The sequence below is a fragment of the Diabrotica undecimpunctata genome, chromosome 8, assembly GCF_040954645.1.
Source record: "Diabrotica undecimpunctata isolate CICGRU chromosome 8, icDiaUnde3, whole genome shotgun sequence".
In the NCBI taxonomy this organism is placed as follows: domain Eukaryota; kingdom Metazoa; phylum Arthropoda; class Insecta; order Coleoptera; family Chrysomelidae; genus Diabrotica; species Diabrotica undecimpunctata.
The window spans coordinates 46,158,285-46,178,611 of record NC_092810.1 but is presented as its reverse complement, the minus strand read 5'-3'; the positions used below and the strand labels follow the sequence as shown (position 1 = coordinate 46,178,611).

The following is a 20,327-nucleotide window of genomic DNA, read 5'->3' as shown; positions in this document are numbered from 1 at the left end:
TACTGCCGTCTAACTTATTACCTTCAAGTACGGTTTCATCAACGTAAATACATGGGTTTTGCGGTTATTTACGCAAGTACTAAAAGTTAGAATAGATGGACAACTTACAGAACCTATAGAAATAGGCAGCGGAATAAGCCAAGGGGATTCATTGAGTCCCATGCTCTTCAATTTAATCATGGATGAAATCATCAAAACCGTTAACAAAGGAAGAGGATACAGCATAGGAAACAAACAAATCAAAATACTCTGTTACGCAGACGACGCAATATTGATAGCACAAGATGAAGGTAGTCTGCAAAGACTGGTCCACAGATTTAACATAAGAGCAAAAGAATTTAATATGACAATCTCATCTCAGAAAACTAAAACAATAGTAGTTAGCAAAGCACCAACCAGATGTAAAACAGAAATTGATGGCATTAGTATTGAACAAGTAATGGAAATAAAATACCTGGGAATTACACTGTCTAGCTATGGAGATCTGGACAAAGAAGTGAGAGATCAAGTACAAAAAGCAAATAGACTGGCAGGATGCCTTAATAACACTATGGCGAAACAGACACATTGACACTGAGATAAAGTCAAGAATTTATAAAGCCAGTGTAAGACCAATAATGACATACGCCTCAGAAACAAGACCTGACACAGCCACAACTGAGAAGAATTACAGTAAATACGCTGAGAGATCGAAAGAGAAGTGAATACATTAGACGAAAATGTAACGTACAGTGTAAAAATAAATGGACACAAAATAGAAATAAAGAATGGAATAACCACATAAGCAGAATGGAGGAGACCCGTGTCGTCAAAATAACAAGAGATAAGTCACCAATCGGCAGAAGAAGTATCAGATGACCGCGCAAAAGATGTGAGTGACAACTTTCCATAGAGGTATTAATCCGCCAATGAACAAGCAGAATTGCTTATAAAGAGGAAAAAGTAGAAGAAGACTAAAAGTTCATTGAAGTTGGACTGATTGGTGCAAAAACGTTCCGAACTTTTAATCCCTTAGATAGATTTTTTTCGAAAGCCGTTTGTTGTTATAACCAGGTTTTTAGTGTTAATGACTACTTACGTAGCAGGGAACGACGGCTTTACGTGCCCTCCGAATCACGGTGGCGGCTCCGTTAAATTAGAAATAAAACATAATGATTATCGTTAGTTACACTAGCCGAAGATAGCGAAAAGCCGCGAGGTGCGTAGATGATAGGAAAAAAATTAAAATTCGAAGAGGTTCGTCTTTAGCAAATCCAGAATATTGTTGTTAAGTCTTTTCCTACAGTTTGTTATAACTATCTTATTCACAAATATTCTTTGCTATCGACTTTTAGCTTGCAATTAACAAAGTACGTTGAAGAAAAGGATAGAGTCAAAGACAATCGGAAAATGAAAAAACTTTCTCGGACCGAATTGTCTTTTATTATAATATTTTTTTAACTTACTGCTTTTCTGATATAAATATCTTTTAAATTTACATTAAACAAAGTACCTGACCCACCAAATTCCACAACGAATACAAATATTAAATTTTATTAAGTAATATAATGTGTTTAATTTTTTAACCGGTTTTGTCCTTTTGTCTAGATAAATTGTAGGTACTCCTTAATCGCACAATTAAGATACAATAATAGTTTTATAGAAGCTTGTTTTCGCATATTTTCTATCACAACGTTACAACACTGCACAAAAATATGAGGCAAATTATGTGCTTGTAAATGTAAATTCAGAGAAAATGAAGCTTTTCATATTTTCTTTTCGAATTATGCCACTGCGCATCCAGAACTCGCATCTCTCCACTAACTTGGGCTAATGTACATAATTACAAATAAACTGCTTACCCCTACCTTGATGTCCCGCACCTGCATTTTAAGCTTTGCGAGGACATCGCCGTGTTCTGCTAGAAGTCCTCCGTGTCGCCGCATTTCATCACAACTATCTAAATCATCGTGTTCGCCTCCCGAATGGCCACCCTCTCCGTCGCTCACGTCTTCGTCATTGTGTGACTGAAAAAGAGGAAAATTGTTATTACCTTGGTATAGTCAATTAGTTAAAGTGATATTATGAATATTATAATAAAAAATTTACATAGATTTTAGTCGTAAACTTTATATTTAAAAAAGGACAATCAAGATCTGGAAATATACATCGATTACGTAAGTCTAACAACAATTTCAAAATAGCTGTCAATTTCACACTAAAATTGACATCAATATATTTAATATATTAATTAAAATGTCAGTTCGGTACTATAAATTAGGAACACGACAAAAACAAAACAAAATTAAGTGGACATTAATTTTATCGTTCAATTAACTGTCTTTAAACATTGCAATCGTAAAGAAAAATGAGTTTTCAATAAAAAAAAAAAAAATATTAATAAATAAAAAATTATCTGGCTAATAATTGGTCTTTAGCAAAACCATCTAATAAAGTAAAAGAAATTAACTGTCAAATTAAGCAATAGAAAAATTACCCGTTAGTGTGTAAAAGTCAAAATATAATACAGGCAAACAAAAAGTTTCCCGGCTGGAGAAGATTCGAAACTCCACAATACTAGAACGTCTCAGCAGGACTACTGAGATCATAAAAAGCATCAAGCAGAGAAAGCTGGAATATTTCGGACATGTAATGAGAGGTCCCAAATATAGGTTCGTACAAAATATCATGCAAGGAAAAATAGCACGCAAACGCATCCAGAAAGAACCTCATGGTTGAAGAACTTGCGAGATTAGTATAGTATTGATACAAGCATGCTATTTAGGATGGCAGTGAATAAAATTAAGATAGCTATGATGGTAACCAACGTTCTGAAAGGACATGGTACATGAAGAAGAAGAAACAAAAAGTTATTTGTCAGATGCGCATGGCTCGCTTGTGAGCCATAAGCTCGTTCAAAATAAACACGTCAGTATTTCAACAGCATTAGAGGTACGTGTTTGTGAATCTGTGAGAGTGTTGTTTAGAACATAACCTACCTGTAATTTTAAGTTTTCTTTTTTTTGGTACTAAATATGGATAATGATGTGGCAGATCCATCAAAACCAAAAAAACGTAAACTACCTTTAACAGAAGAAGAACTTTTAACTATATTGCAAAATTCCGGTGATGATGATGATTATGGGGAATGCGGTTGGGGTGAATCGAATTCGGAAGAGCATACAGATGATGAGGAAGGTAATATAGGTAATTGATTTTTATGGTACTTTGTTACAAAAAACCTGTTATAGATGCAATTGATGATATATCCATTCAAGAGTCGGAGGTTATAAATGATGTTATTGATGGTATTTTGCAGTGGTCCCATATACCGGGGGAAATGAAAAAGTTCTAGTTGACTAAAAAAAAGCAACTTCTACAAACAATTCCAGGCAATAAGGAACCTATCTATTTGTTTAGATTTATTGTTGATGATAAACTAGTAAGTTTATTTGTTGAGGAAACTAATCTTTATGCTGAAGAGCTTTTTTGTTCGGAAATAATTACTGAGAAGTCCAGAGCTAAACGATGGACACCTGTTATATTCGAAGTAATGTTGACTTTCTTAGCACTAGTGTTGCACACAGGAACAATAAAGTTGGATAGATTACAAGATTACTGGAAAGTTCACTATCTGTTTAATATAAAATGCTTCGCTGAGCACATGCGTCGTAACAGATTTCTATTAATCATTTGATGTCTACATTTTACCAATAATGACCAACAAAATTCTACAGATCGATGATAAAAATTAAACTAATCATCAATTTTTCCAACAGAAAGTTGAAATACAAAGTACACACTGAAATCATAGAGAAGTAATAACACAAAAATTAAAGAAAGGTGAAACAGTTGCGGCCTACTGTAATAACATATTGTTATGAAAATGGAAAGTCAAAAGGGACGTTTTGTATATATACAACGAATTTAGAAACGACAGGATAGAGTATACAAGCAAAAGACAACAAACGAAGAGCAAACCTGCTCCCATATATCGTTACAATAAGCATATGGGAGGAGTTGACCAACAAGATCCACTGAGTTCCTACTACCCCTCTGACCGAAAGACGTGGTATAAAAAATTATTAATACACTTCCTTTAACTAATGCTATTAAATTCACATTTATTATACAATAAATACTCTATAATTTTAGATTATCGATTCTTCGAAACAACAAAGCACCACATAGAAACACAATACAAAGAAAACGTTGTAGACAATGTTCAAAAAATAACTTACGAAAACAAACAATATCTCATGTGAAAACTGTCCGGAAAAACCTGGACTTTGTGTTGGCCAGTGCTTCACTGATTTTCATACTTAGAGTCAAGTTTTTTTATTTTTTTGTTATGCAATTGTTATAATTTAGTTAGTTTGACGTTATGAATTTTTAGTTTTTTGAATTATAAAATAGTATATTACTTTATGAGGCGGAGAAGCATGACTTTTTTGACGCGCCCGATATTAGAGGGCGTAATAGAGGGCAAGTCAAGAAAAGTCGCTTCTTTGCCGAATAAAGTATACTATTTTTTCTTCAAACGTAGCAATTTTCAACCATAAATAGTACAATTCATACGCTATTTTTACTCGAAATTAACTGTGACAACTATCAAAGTCGTCTAGATGTTAGAAATTAAAATAATTAAGTCGTCGGTGGGATTTGCGTCTCCCTGGTTACAGTTGTTTGACAGTTGTTTGCAATTATTAAAGACAGCTTATTGTTGTTGCAACCGCAAGCGCAAATTTAGTGCGAAAATGGAAAACCTAAACGAAATTGAGTCCGCGGCTAATGATGCAGTAGCACGTTGGAATGATTGCTGAAAGTTGTTCTCGACCATCAGTATCATCAACAATTACCAATGCGTATCAAGAGTCGGGAACATTTTTGCACGGTTTCAATTTTGAAAATGCCTCATTAACTAATTGTACTTTTAATATTACTATAAATAAAAATGATGTTTAATTGTTGTTAATGACATTTGTATTGTTGCTTTGTGACATGTTTCATATTGTTGCCATGACAACATTTTTCCCTCCGCCGTAAAGAAATGGGAAAAAAAACTGCTGCCGGCGGAGACATCAAACTTTGACAGGATCAAGTTAGATAAGTAATGTCATCATTATTTGACGTTTGAAGAAAAAATATTTTAAAACTATTTTGACTGGAAAACCGTAGTGTTTTTTGTGCAATATCCTTATTTTAGTTGACTTTTATTTATTTGTTGACAAAAATAGAAACCAAATTAGTAAGACTCACATGAGCGACAGTCAGCACATAGCAAGAAAATTTTACCAGGGTGCGCATGGCGCACATGTAAGTCGCAAGTCAAAAATTAGTTAACACCCTGTATATATTATTTTAAATATTAACATTGTCCTCCTAACAACAAATACATAAGCATTTTTATAAAGATACTCTTTCGCACCAGGCATACATTATCCCTAAAAAGTGTGCAGTCAAAGTGTTAACTGTCTTTTCTATATTTTATTTACTCGTATTTTGAGTATTAGAAGCCAGTTGACGAAAGGCACATATACTTCATCTAGTTTACTTACCGTTGCACGTCATCCGCGGCATAGCCCGTGAAGTCACATGATACCAACACGAAATATTTAGGCGGTAGGTGTGTTCTTTTTAGAATCACTTTGCTGAGTACACTGGCATTACAGCCACTAGACATATTTTATTATATACGCGTAGAAATAATATTTAAAGATTTCTATTAATGTTAACTTAAAGAAATACACAACAATATGTTTCATTTAATTTGTATAAATGCATTATAAAGCGTTTTTATGAAGAACATTTGTTCGGAACACATTGTAACTGTAATCGAACGAAAGTGATATTTTGGCATAAATTGGTAACACTTATTTGACAGTTGCGGTGTTGACACTTTTTATTGTACATTTTACATAAAATAAAATAAATATCTATTTATTCCATTTTACATCTTTATACGACGCATACAAGCGGCTTAAATTGTTTTTAACAAGATTATTTTTTAGCTCTTGTTTTGTTTCTATTTATTTACATTAAATATTAATTTGTTTTATTGTATAATCCACTTTTGCAATAATTATGTGACCTATTTGATTTAAAATGGATTTAGGATTTGTTTTTATACTTTGGCAACTATGTCAACTTCGATCTCTGTCAATGATAATGACGTGCAACGGTAAGTAAATTAGATGGACTGTATTTAGGTGAAAATCTGAATTTTGGTTTTAAACAAGTAGAAATCTTCGGATTTTTACTTTTTACTCTAACGAGAATTTTCATAGAGAAATAAATTAACAGTTAAACTATAAAGATAGAAGTAACCTTATAAATAGATAAATATTTTAGTGAATATTTTTGTGACAATAACGCAAATATCACATACCGTCAACAATATTTGTTTTACTTTTACTTATTACTTACCTTCTTCCATTCTTTAAAAAAAATTGTATATAAACTAAAGTATTCATTAAAAAATTATTCCATTTAGATCTTAAAGCTCTGATTTCCCTTTACCAAAATTGTACATTATTGATTAATCACACATTGAAAAGAAAGTTATGTTGAAAGTGTGTAATATACACCCTACTCCCTAATCTTTATCGAAGATTACGGAGGGTGTATTTTTCTTCTATTAAACCAAAACCGATAGGACTTCTCTTGATCGTATTACGTAGTAATCGAATCCTTGAAGAGATAATTAATCCAAAGAATCTAGTTATTTGATATCAGAACACTTCCTCACGTCTTTAGAAATTCGATTTAAATTTGTAGATGTTAAGGTAAAAGTTGGTAAAAAAATAATTTTAATGTTAGATATTAATAGATATAAAATAAATTAGTATAAAAAAGTATTGTTCGAGGTGAACTTAATACGTGTACGGCATATGAAAGGAAAAATGCTTGCAGAACCGCATGCTTGTTATTACAGAAGATACATTATTATCAATGTATTAAAAAACAATATTAGATTATTTTTTGCAACTTTTTTTGAAACAACACGTATTACAATAAATCATTGAAAAATATTGTTTTATCTTGAAAGTCGTTATTACCTATAACACGGTATTGCGCACGCAGTACGTATTTATAATTAAGCTTTTCTGTCATTACCTGTCATATTAACAATGTTCTATTATTAAAACCGTCGTGCAAATGGTTCCAACAATTCAGGAGAAAGTGTTTATAGTAGAGCATTATTTCCGCTCATACGGAAATGGACGGAATAATATACTACAAGTTTGAAACAAGTGTTTAACAAGACGAAACAGCACTCTCATCCAGCCCGAAACTATGAAACTGGATCTCGTTACAGGCCATATTTCTAAAGAGAAAGAAAACGTACTGAAAAATAATTAGCAAAACCATGACAAATTAGAGGCGCAGTGAGTAAAAGGCTTAAGTACCTGAAAAACCAAGTTCTCAACCCAAAAGAGCCTGGAAAGCAGATGTTAAACCTATCCGAAAGCCACAAACGTAGATGTAGGGTACACAAAAGAGTAAAGTATACAAAACAGAGAAGGTTAAAGCATGTTAAGGTCGACGAGGCCGAATGAACTCGTTGACTTTGAGAGTTAATGTCAAAATTATTAAAGATCTAGATGATGCGGAGACAATAAAAAAGGATATTAAACTAACTCACAAAAAAAATTAAGTGATACTACAAATCTCTTTTTAATACTCAATATGTTTGACTGCAAAATATTGTAAAGCAATATAAATTTCGGTTATAATTTTAGATATTTAGACATTTATTGCCAAATTATATAAATCATATTATTATTATAATATTACAAATTTTGTCAATTATAGTTTGATTTAGCTGATAGTTTGTATGATTTAGTAGCAATTATTTAAAAATAGATATCACCAAGGTCAAAATATTGAAAAACGACCTTACAGAATTGCTGCAATTAAGCATTGTATCCAAAGTTAAAAATAGTGTCATAATCTAGAATGAAAGAAAATTAGGTTGATAAACTTTCAATAAAGGCTAAAAAATAAGGGAATAGAAGTAAACTAGTTCTCTTTAGAGGTTTATGTTTAAATATAGCGAGGTTGTTTTTCTAAGGACTTCGGTAAACAGATTATAGACTAATTAGCCAAATAAACCAACTAAAAATAATATATTGACTGGACCTGAAAATTTCCATAAAAACTTGCTGTTAAAATTCTAATGTTTGAAACATTCTTTTTCTTCTTCCTATGCCGTCCCCATTAACGGAGGTTGGCGACCACATTTTTAAAAGTTTCGCAGCCATGACTTGACATGCAGAAGACTATATTTATCATTTCTTAGTATGCGTCCAAGGTATGCAGTCTTGCGTACTTTTATTGGTCTCAATTTTTTTTCTCGACCAATCCTTCTCAGCACTTCCTCATTGGTGACCCTGGCAGTCCATGGAATTCTCAACATTCTCCTGTATATCCAAAGTTCAAAGGCTTCAAGCTTCTTAATTATTTGCGCTTTTAATGTCCATGTTTCTACCCCGTACAATAGTTGCGACCAGACGTAACATTCAACAAACCTCAGTCTCAGCGCAGTATTCAGATTTTTGTCACAAAACAATTGCTTGAATTTTAAGAACGCTGCCCTTGCCATTTCTATTCGTACCCTGATCTCTTGGTCTGGATCTAATTCTGTGTTGATGTAAGCTCCCAGATATTTAAATTTTGTCACTCTCTCTATTTGCTGTCAACCAAGAGTTCATTGTTCATTATTTATTTATTTGAAACATTAAAAAAAACATGTTAATTTAAATCTCCCACTGAGGTGTTATTACACTGACAAGGGGGATTCTATATATATATCGGTACATATTTTGATAGTGAAAAGATGAGAAGTAGACCAGGGCAGATCTGTGAAAAAACGACTAAATTTGGTTGTGAGAGGGTGGCATTATTATGGACAAAGGTTTAACGTTTAGTAAACACGTAGACGCTACAATACAAAAAGCCAACATGGCAAAAGCACCAATAAGAGGCCTAGCAGAAAGAAAAAGCAAACTTAGAATGAAAACTAAAATCTCTCGCATGGGACACATAACAGCAGCCTAACAGAAGCAGTCAACATATTGAGATATGTTGCAGAAAGATTCCTCTTCAGAGAATTACAACAAATTAGAGTGACTGATATAATGAAGGAAAAGGCAAGGACAAAGTTTGCGGAGATAGAGAACCATCCAAGTCACATATTGCGAAAGATCATGAGGTACGACGCTTTCCACAGATGTAAGCACAAAAGATCCAAACAACAAATAGTAGAATAAAATCAAACGTACTAGAGAGAAAATCAATAAACACACCAGAAAGAAAACACTACAAAAAACAACAATAACAACGCACGAAGAAGATAATTCGTAGCTCAAAAAAACTCGACAATCGCAAAGTACAGCGTAGGCCCAGATGCCTTAAGTGGGCAAACTCTATATTTTCATATTGTCAAATATTTGCATATATTTTTTAGTATTCCCACAAAAAATATCAAAAAAAATACACAAAAAACGGCCTTGATCACCAAAAAAATTAAAAAACACTAACAAAAACCGGCGCAAGCCAACAAAAAAAAACTAACAAAAACCCCAAAATACGGGAACGTAGAGCTCAACCCCTTGAGCACCAAGTCTCCAAACAGTGCCTAGCTCAGAGCGGACACTTAAGGCCCAAGTAAGCAATTTTTAGTTCGCGGATAAGCCACAATAAGATAACAGGATTATAGCGACAATGCGCTGTCCTGAGTTTGATTTCGTTTAGGAAACCATGTTGGAGTTCTATTACCCAGGACTCCCACATGAAGAGCATTTGGCTGACAGTTGTGCCCCTATCGCGCATCAGAGTGCTATAGGGGGGAAAGGGATGGTCTGGAGCATTGGAGCGCGGTGGAGTGACTCCTGTTTTTACTCGAGTTAATACACCTCGTTCCAATGAATTGTTACACCCGAACGTAATTCTTAGTGGTGAACATGTCTCACAGGCTGGGTTTAATTAAATTGCTTGCTTGGGTGGCATTCTGATTTTTGCAGAAATAGTTAGGTGAAAACTTCAGTACCTAATAATAACTGACTTATCCTCCCTCTCTAATAGGTCGGGAACCTTAATAAAAGAAAATTAAAATATTTAAAAATTAAAAAAGCGTCTATTTTTTCTACTTTACTTGCTTATAACTTTAAAACAATTCATTTTGGAGCAAAGTCATCCTGAAATAAAATAGCGACCATTACATTTTCTATAAGATACGGCTGGTTAATAATGTTTTAATTTATTGCCCTTGCTGAAAAATAGTAATAAATATAAAAAGAGGGGGAAACAAGTCTTTTCTTATTCAGTGTTTTTTACCGCTTAGATTGCACATAGAACCTGCTTAATTCATCTGGGAAATATTTAATTTTTTTTTAATGAATAATTTAAAATCTTGCACAATAGCTAGATATTGTATTTTTGTATTTTTTCTCAGCTTTCAATAAAGCAATTTTCTTCATTTTTTAATCCGACGTAAATCGAATAGAGCCATCTAAAAAACGAATTACCAAATGCCAGAGATGCTTTAGTTTTGTTAAAAATAAATTAATTTCCTTATACTCCAGTTGTCAGAGACTAAAAATGGCACCGAACCTCTAAAAACTAACATTCTCAGAAATATTCAGCTTGTTTGTATCATTTTTAGAGTCTCGATGGCATTTTCGTCTTAGACGACTGGAGTAGGTATAAATAAATAAATTTATTAAAATTAATAAAGAAAATTGCTTTATTGGAAGCCGAGAAATACATTTTTTTACGTGTACCGATTTTGATATTTGAAACTCAATTATCTTTAACCTAATTTTTTTAGTATTTTTCACTGATGAAATAACTAATAATAATTTCCTAAAAATCATCTAAAATTATTTTTTGCCAGGAATATTAGATTTTATAGAAATAAATTATTATCTATTATGTAGGATTATAAAACAGCTGAATTTTGATAATAAATCGATGTTGTAAGTATTGCCTCTTCGAAGCAATTGAATTCGTCTAGAAATTCATTCAAATCAAAGGAAACACAAAACGAGGTATCGGCTTATGGCGCCTGGATTCGCCAAGGATGAAGAGGAAACGACTTCTTTTATTCTAAACAAAATCAGAGGCGTACCCAGAGTACACCGAATGAATAAATTAATTATGGTTTATATATATATATATATATATATATATATATATATATATATATATATATATATATATAAACACATAAACAAATTTCCCAGAGACGTGGGACATTACAACCGTTTAAAAAGCGAGAAACAGTACCTGAGCTCCGATCTCAATATAAATAGACTTTACTTGGCGGTTAAGTAAGCTCATCCTGATTCAGCAGTAAGCCTAGAACGGATACCTGCGCTACCTGTGATTTACTGCACATGCAAACAAAAGATCACAGACAGAAAGATGCTCAATTTAAGTTAGAACTTCACCACCGAAAAGCTGAAGCAGCTGTAGCAATGAGAAAACACCATCAGAATTGTCAGCAACCCAAGAGTGACACCATGACAGTTTCTATGGATCTACAGCAGGTCTTATCATTGCCAACTCTAACTCATAGTCAAATATACTATATGCGACAGCTTTCCAACTACAACCTTTTTGTTCACCTAGGGAACAATAACACTGGCTTTATGTTTTTGTGGAATGAGGGTATAACAGGACGTGGAGGAAATGAAACTAATATACGGACACAGAAACGAAAAGTAACAATTTGGAGCGACAACTGTGCCGGACAAAATAAAAATAAAATGTTATTGTTTTTATGGATTTATTTAGTTTCCAAGGGGTATTTCGATAAGATAAAACACAAGTATCTAGTATCGGGTCATTCATTTATGAGTTGCAACAGGGATTTCGCCCAAATTGAAAAGCGAAAAAAGCAAGAGAAATGTGAGGTACCTATGGATTTGGTAAGAATGATGACAACAGCTGTAAAGAAAACACTATTTCTTCTTAAATTCAATCAGTACATTAAGCGACAAAATCCGGGATTAGTTTAAATTCGAGAAGCTCTGAACGTATTGGAAACTTGGAAAACAACAAAGGTTTTAAAGAGAAATTTTACAATTAAAACTATTGCAGAAATAACTCTTCCTAACTTGACCTGGCAGAGTAGAATTTCTGAAGAAAAAAAAAACAAAACTTGTTGGCAATGCTTCACCATTTGAAGAAAGAAAATGGAAAATTTTATGAAGACCTATTTAATCCCAATACTCCTTAGAACCTACATGTTTTGTGTTTTTTATTATTACCCCAATATTTGATACTTTTGTGATGGCATTTAGCACATTCTAAGATTTTATAGCTGTTTTATTTTTTTTAAATTATTTTACAAAAAGTTCGCAAAATGATTTAATGCACAAAAACATAATTCACTTGAATAAACCTATGTTTAATTTTGAGAAAATTATTTCTAATACATTCATTGTGGAAGAAAAAAAATCGATACTTTCGAAATAATGATTTTGGCACTTACCACATTATTTATTTCAAGTCTTCATATTTCATATTATGATTTTGAAGATTTTTAATTATATCTAAAAATGAAATGTTTCAAGAATAATTCATTCTCTCTCCTGCTGTAACCCAATATGTCCTTCTTCAATTTTATAATAATTTTAAACTGTTGGTCCTTTGTCTCGTGTTGTGTAAATGTATTAGTTAATGTTTATGACATTCACCAATTTGTTGGATAGCCTAATTTTGACGAAATGCCACTTAAGATGCTCTAGGTGCGAAAGTACTTGGGCAAGATTTAATAAAAACTTTTCTCGATATCTGCCTTTCATTTGATTAAAAAAGATATATGTATGACCCTAGAAAGAGCCTATGGTGAATCGACATAAAGGAAGCTTACCCCATGTAGTGGGAAAGAGAAGTAGGATGATAATGATAAGCATATTTTATTCTTATTGTGCATCCATTCTTATTGTCCCAATCTCAGTTTTATTATTTTGTCCAGAGAAAGTGATTATCAGTGGCAGTTGGTATTCCATTATTGTAGATATTCTTAGCGAAGACTTATTCTTAGCGAATGACAGGGCCATCTATGTGGCCAACCATTAGAAACACAAAATTTAAAGCTGTTGGTGTTCCGGACACGGAAAGTAAGTAAGTAAGGGAAAAATTCATTCATCCCAGATACCTACGGTATCAAAAGGATTGAGCTCTGGTGGGACTTTTTCCGTGTTATCGAGCCCTAGGTAACTTGAATCGTCGGAGGATCTCCCAATGTTGAGAGTAGTACTGCTTTCTGTATGGTTTTATAAAGATGTTCATTAAGACGCAGTTGTTCTATGTTCTCTAAGAGGCTCTTTGGAATAACTCCACTAGTAGAGAGAATAACGGTATATGGTAGCCTGGGTACCGTGGTACGAGGGTCATAAAGGCAATGAAAAAGCAGATGAAATGAAGAAGAAACAGCAGAGCACTTTTTATGTCAGTGTGATAGTCTGGCAAATGTGCGGTTCTTTGCATTAGGAGAAGAAAATCCACCGGCAAATAGCTACATGAAAGGTACAGTCTCGAAGCTACTAGACTTTATAAAAAGGGTCAGGCTAGAGAATCTTATCTAGGATTAGAGGACCACAATAGATCTGAAAAGGTCGCAGTGGAATAGGCCGAAAGGCCATCTCTCTTAATCTAATCTAAAGAGAGAATAACAGATATCGTCTGGGTACTTTCTTTCCATTCTTAATAACAATAACGTACTTTCAATTATATTATTATTTAACTATATCCATTACCTTTTTTTAAAGAAATTCTTTAAAATCAAAAATCACAAGCCTACGCCTATGTAGTATAATTCTTTTTATCATGACATGGTTTACTAGTGTATAAAAGTTAAAGTGAGATAGATAGTGAACCACCGGTATCAATGAAAATAAATGCCTAACATTCTGTAAAATGCCGATATCCTTCATTTCTTAGAAATAGGGTTAAAGATAAAATACTAATCGTTCCAGAAATAGGAGTTAACTTTAAATTCTGAACAATTATTTTTTTGTGGAAACAAAATAATTTTTAGTATTGTATCATATTTTAAGATTTCGTACATCTTTTTTTTTTTTAATTTTTAATTTTCATACTTTGTAGAAGGTTCTTAAGGAAAGAAAAATTCAGGCGTTTCACAATTTAAGAAATGACAGTAATGACAATCGTTTCATACCCAACCGAGATAATTCTTGACAGCGTTGCCATAGTTATACAAAATACGGTGTATTATGAAAAATTAAAATTAAAATATTTTTAAAGACACCGCCTATTTTAACATTTCATTGGTGCCTACTTTTAACAAAAAATTACTGCTTTGTTACTAGAATAATGTTAATAGAATATTTCAGCAAAATTACAGAGAATGAGATTATACTTTAAGTCACACAAGCAAATATCCTAGGAAGAGTTTTATATAAGGTTATTTTGTGTATAGACAAAATATATTTCTGAATTAAGTTAATATACCACTATTGCTGGCTAATAAAAGTAGCCATTATGATTCTCTTGCTTCATAGAGAGACGACAGTCTAAGACGAAAGCTACTACTACCTTCGCTGATGACACCGCAGTCCTTGCAGTTGGCAATAATCACGAAGAATCAGTATAGAAAGTAACGATGAAAAATCAAATTAAATGAATCAAGTCCATTTATATTGACTTGACTAATAAAAGAAATTATTACATCTCAGTTAGAGAAAATAAATTTTAGCGCCCCAAATGAAAGCACCGCAAAACATTTAAGGAATGTGTGAAAAAGACAAGACAATAAATTAAAATTATGCACAAAAAAATATATTGGTTGTTCCAACACAAGTCGTAACTATCCACTTCCAACATGTTACTCCTATACCAGGGGTCACCAAATGGCGGACCGCGGCTTGACCATGAGCTTGTTTTTTGCGGACCGCCGTTAAATTCAAAATATAGTAATAAAATTATAGTGTAAAATTATAATCAAATCTAAATATATAAATATCTTTACATTTTTAAAATGCACAGTACTAATACTATATAGAAATACTCTATAGAAACATATAGTAATCTAAACCAGCGGTTCTCAACCACCGTGTCGCGACACACTGGTGTGTCGAAAGAACCTATCAGGTGTGTCGCGAGATTTACGAATACGATATTTTTATTTATATTTTTTTACTTGTTATAATATACCAATCATGCATTCAACCATTTTGTTTAACTATTAGGTATATACCACGTTATACCAATCAATAAAGTGCCAATCCGTAATTGTTTGACGAAAAGACATTTGAAACAAAATCATCAAACCATTTCCCAAAAACCGCGCGAGTATTTTCAACGTCTACGTTGTTCCATTCAATCATCCTCAGTTATAATGGAAAAACGAATAAACCTCCCAGATAAGGCACTTTTAGCATCATATAAAGTTTCTGAAGTGATTGCCAAAAAACAGAAAGCCCATACTATTGGTGAAGAGCTTATTTTACCGGCATGTAAAGAATTAGTTGCTACAATGTTAGGCCCGGAAGCTGTTGAACAAATATCAAAGGTACCTTTATCAAATGACACAGTCTATCGACGTATATTAGATATGTCATTCGATATTCAAAGTAATGTTAGGGAGGTATTGACAAATACACAATTTGCTTTACAACTGGACGAAAGCACGGACATTTCGGGAAAGGCCCAATTGATATCTTTTGTAAGATTTGTGTACGGACCGCGGAAATTATTGAACAGTTCCTATTCTGTCGTGAATTGGAAATAACAACCACTGGAACTGATATATTTTCTACTGTTGACACCTTCTTTCAGAATCACGGACTTAAGTGGACGGATTGTATTGCGATATGTACAGATGGTGCTGCTGCAGTGACGGGAAATGTCAAAAGATTTTTAAATTTCGTACTAAAGAAAAACCAGTTAATAATAATTACTCATTGCTTTTTACATCGAGAAGCTCTGGTAGTAAAAACTACGGATGGAAGCCAACTGGGTGAAGTTATTCATACTGTTGTTTCTATGATCAACTATATCAAAACTCGTCCGGTGAAATCAAGGGTGTTTGAGAAACTTTGTAAGACATGGGCGCAGATCATAAAGTCTTGTTATTTCATAATAAAATTCGTTGGCTTTCGAAAGGAAAAATACTAAACAGAGTTTTAGAACTTAAAGACGAACTACTCGAATTTTTTAAAACAGAAGATGGCCAAAGTGGTTTTTCTAAAAACCTTCTTTGGTGTGCTAAGTTGGCTTACCTTTCTGACATTTTTAATAAGCTAAATTCTTTGAATGCAACTATGCAAGGACGAAAGGAAACCAAAATATCATCAAGTGATAAAATAATTGCGTTCTCCAAAAAACTTACATTCTGGAACTCGGTTATATAAAAAAAACGATTTGACTGCTTTTCCCGAAACCTCTATCACTTTAATTAATTTGAAATCTGACGAACAAACTCTACTAAAGGAGAGGATGAAAGAGCACTTATGTAAGTTGCAAGAAGGGATAACTAAATACCTTCCCTCTGTCTTGAGTGCTAACTGTGAATGGTTAATTGCATTTGACGAGAACAACGTAAGAAAGGCAGAATTAATCAGTTCTGAAAAGGAACAACTTATTGAAGTGTATTCTGACACAGTTTTAAAAACAAAATTTAGAGAAGTAGCTCCGGATGTTATTTGGATTTCAGTTAAGAATGAATACCCAGAATTAGCAAAGAAAGAGTATCCCTTTTACTGCCGTTTTCGACCTCGTACTTATGTGAATCTGCTTTTTCTGCGATGAAAAATATAAAATCTAGCTAACCGGTCTGGACTACTTGATGTGGACAGCGAGATGAGAGTGTGTCTGTCTACAATTCGTCCTCGGATAGATAAACTTTGCAAAAGTCATCAGGGTCAAATTTCACACTAATTTTATGTATTCTTTCTGTTTTGTTTTTTGCTTGTTATGTTCTTACGAAATAAAAAATAATATTTTTAATATATTCATCTGTACTTACCTACCACTAGCAAAAATTTGTACATATAAGGGTGTCGCGAATCTGTAAGGAGTACCTTAGTGCGTCGCTGAGTAAAAAAGGTTGAGAACCGCTGATCTAAACAATATGTTTCGACTAAAGGGTTTTTCGAAATTTCAGGAAATACCTACCTAAAAATAATCTTTTAGCAAACTATAAAGGGAAGCTGCCTGAACACTAAAATTATTTTAATTTGCATATTTATGACGTACCTAGTAACCAGTCTATAATAAAACTAAAATGTTTTTTCCAAATTTTCAGGTAATAGAACCATAATAAAATGAATTTCTTTTGTATTTTATAATAACATTATTTCAATTTGCATATTTCTGACATAGTAACCATTCTGTGGAAGTTTATAATAATTCTATTGTATTTAATAAAACTAAAGATTACTGGGGTTGATATTGGATATTTTCATTTAACATCGATGTTACCGAATACCTAAATATCGATGGCAAATCATCGACCATTGAGCCAAGGAGTACGATGTTTATCAATCATCGATGAATATCCCGCATCCCTAGGCTCAGTCTCAGGTTTGCTTGTCGCATCGCAGTCTTCGATCAGTCGTCATTCTGAGTGTTGTTTACGTTTTTATTCTTTTTATCGTGTTTCTAGTTAATACTTTCAAGTGTTGTTTTCTATAAAATTCTAGCATTGTTTATATTTTACACTGATATTAATATTGATAAGAAAAGAAAAATTGAATCAGAAAACATGCAGTTTCAACCTGAATGGACAGCTTTATATTATTTCACTTTGCCAAACCGAGTTGGAGCAGTACCTGTTTGTTTGGTTTGCCATCAGACTGTGGCAATAATTAAAAGTTCGAATGTTAAACGGCATTACGAAACAAAACATCAAATATTTGACGAAAAATACAGAATAGGAACTCTAATTTGTAGAAGTAAACTTGAGAATTTACTTTAAATTATGCTACATCTACGGAAATTATTAAGCGATCAATGACCGATCAAGAAAAATGTTCCAAGGCTTCTTTACGCATATCCTGGGCGCTTGCCAAACATCGCGGCTATCGTTAAAGAGTATTTTCTGGAATCAGGAAATTCATTATTTGAAAATAAAAAGGATGTTGTCGATACTATTCAGCGTATTCCAATATGTGCTACTTCAAGCACAAGGAATACACAGGTATTGGCAGATGAAACATACAAAACGTTAAAACAAATCTTGGCTGTCACTAAATATTTTTGCTTTGGCATTGGATGAGTCATGCGACATTACAGATATAGCACAGCTTGTAATTTTGTGGGGGGTACCTGGACAGAACCAGTGAAGAATTTATTGAAGAACTTTTGGCTATTTTGCCAATATCAGGAACTACTACAGGAGAGGATTTACACAAAGCTGTGGTGCATTATTTTGGCAAGGATGGTTTTGATTTAATTTGGATTTAAAAAAAGTTATTTCGATCACTACGGACTGCGCTGCAGCGATGGTTGGGTGTAGAAAAGTCTTGGTTCAGCAACTAAGTAGCGATTCTATGTGCAATAAAAATTTAATATCGTATCATTGTATTATTCATCAAAGTATGTTGTGTTGCAGTTTAAATCCAATTCTTCACAGTAAAATGCAAACCGTCATGAAGATAGTGAACTTTGTACGTGCAAAATCATCTTTGAGGCATCGTCAATTCAAGGTTTAGTGCTTGAAAGATGCTTTGCAATACTTGATAACATAAAAGAATTTCTGTCCACTATTAACAATGAAGGTGCAAATGACCATTTAGGCTTTCTCTTGGACACAGAAAACTTTGCAACTATTGCATTTTTGGCGGATATCTTCAGACATCTGAACTTCTTTAATTTAAAACTACAATGCAAGGGAAAACTTGTTTGTTAACTTTTGTCAGATATTATAAGATTTTCTAAAAGGATTGAACTTTTTTCTGAGGATATTAAGGCAGAACTTTTGAACTTTCCTCTTAATCCGTTTGTGATAGTAATAAAGATATGTATAATGTTACTTAGTTCCCACGTTTTATTAATGAACTTGATTTGGAATGTAAAAAACGATATGCTGATTTTCACAAAATTGAAAATGTTGTGCAACTGTTAAGCAACAGTTTTTCACTCAAGCCTAATGGTGTACGGACCAGCGAAGCTGGTAAAGTAAAGTAAACAAACGCTATTTAAGGTAAGCTGGTAAGCTGTAAATGTTTAAATAGGTTTACATGTTCCATAAAATTGTTGAACACTATAGATGTAGAAAGAAAGCAACCAGAAAAAGTATCATTAAACGATTAAATTAAGTTCAGTTCAATTAAGATACAAATATTTCAAATTACGCCGCAAAAATTTATTAAGCAAAGACGGGAGAAAAAACAATATAATAGCTTCTTTATAATCATCTTTTTCCCTGAGTTTATTTTATACCCCTCCCTAAACGAGGTAGCCTAGTTGCCTGGTTTTAACTACGTTTATACGGACCCTCAGGGAATATAAATGGTGACCCCTGTCCTATACAATCAAAGCGAACCTGTTTGGGTCATCGTACAAAACTATGTGATTATTCCGCTGAAATAATATTTAGTTAATATAACGAATTTCCAATTAAAATGCACAGGAACAAGTTTTAATTTATCGTTAGACACTCAACAACCAACGCCAACGCTCCACTCTACTTTACGAACCATTTAAGTCAAACCTTTCATCCCTAAGCTAAAAAATGCACAAATTCGTTAAAAATACTGTATACATACATGGGTTTTTATAATTGTGGTTTATTCCCAATGATATATTGTCATTTATGGCTACGTTCTTGATTTATCGATCTTATGTGGTAAGTTGACTATTCTTTTATGTTGGTTTAAAACCTATTTTAATTGACAATTAGTAAAAAAGAAGAAGATTAACAAGTAAAAATATAATTAAGCACTAATTCTACAATACTAGACAATTATTACAAACCAGAAAAGGTGTTAGATAGAAAGTTCTACTGATGCTTTTTTGAATTAAATATTGTATAACTGTAAAAGTTTAAGTAACTTCACCTTGTATTACTTAGTATTATATACCCGAAATAATTCGTGATCCTTCCAGTAATCGGAAAGTTTGAATAAGGTATGTATATAGGTAGGTATCCTTTTGAGGGTTTCGGTAATTACTTTTTACCTGCTTATAAATGCACAGAGACATTAATCTCCTGGCATAACGGTACTTGTGAACTAATCTTTCAAGAATAAAGAAGGTTGGCATTTGAAACACTAAAGAAAATAACAACAAGGAGGTTATTTATGATTTTTAACACTATTTTAACAGTTTGTTTGAGAAATTTTAAAATATTTAAGGTTTCTAGAAAATAAAAA

General features: G+C 32.8%; 1 protein-coding gene across 2 annotated transcripts in view; it reads right to left on the bottom strand.

Moving 5' to 3' along the window:
- The window catches only part of retn (retained), a 656,233-nt gene that overhangs the window by 415,298 nt on the left and 220,608 nt on the right, over window positions 1-20,327 (bottom strand). For both annotated transcript variants that reach the window (XM_072540200.1, XM_072540199.1), the window contains exon 2: window positions 1,842-2,006. In XM_072540200.1, the coding sequence (XP_072396301.1) occupies window positions 1,842-2,006 (165 nt within the window). The remainder of the gene's footprint in view (window positions 1-1,841; window positions 2,007-20,327) is intronic.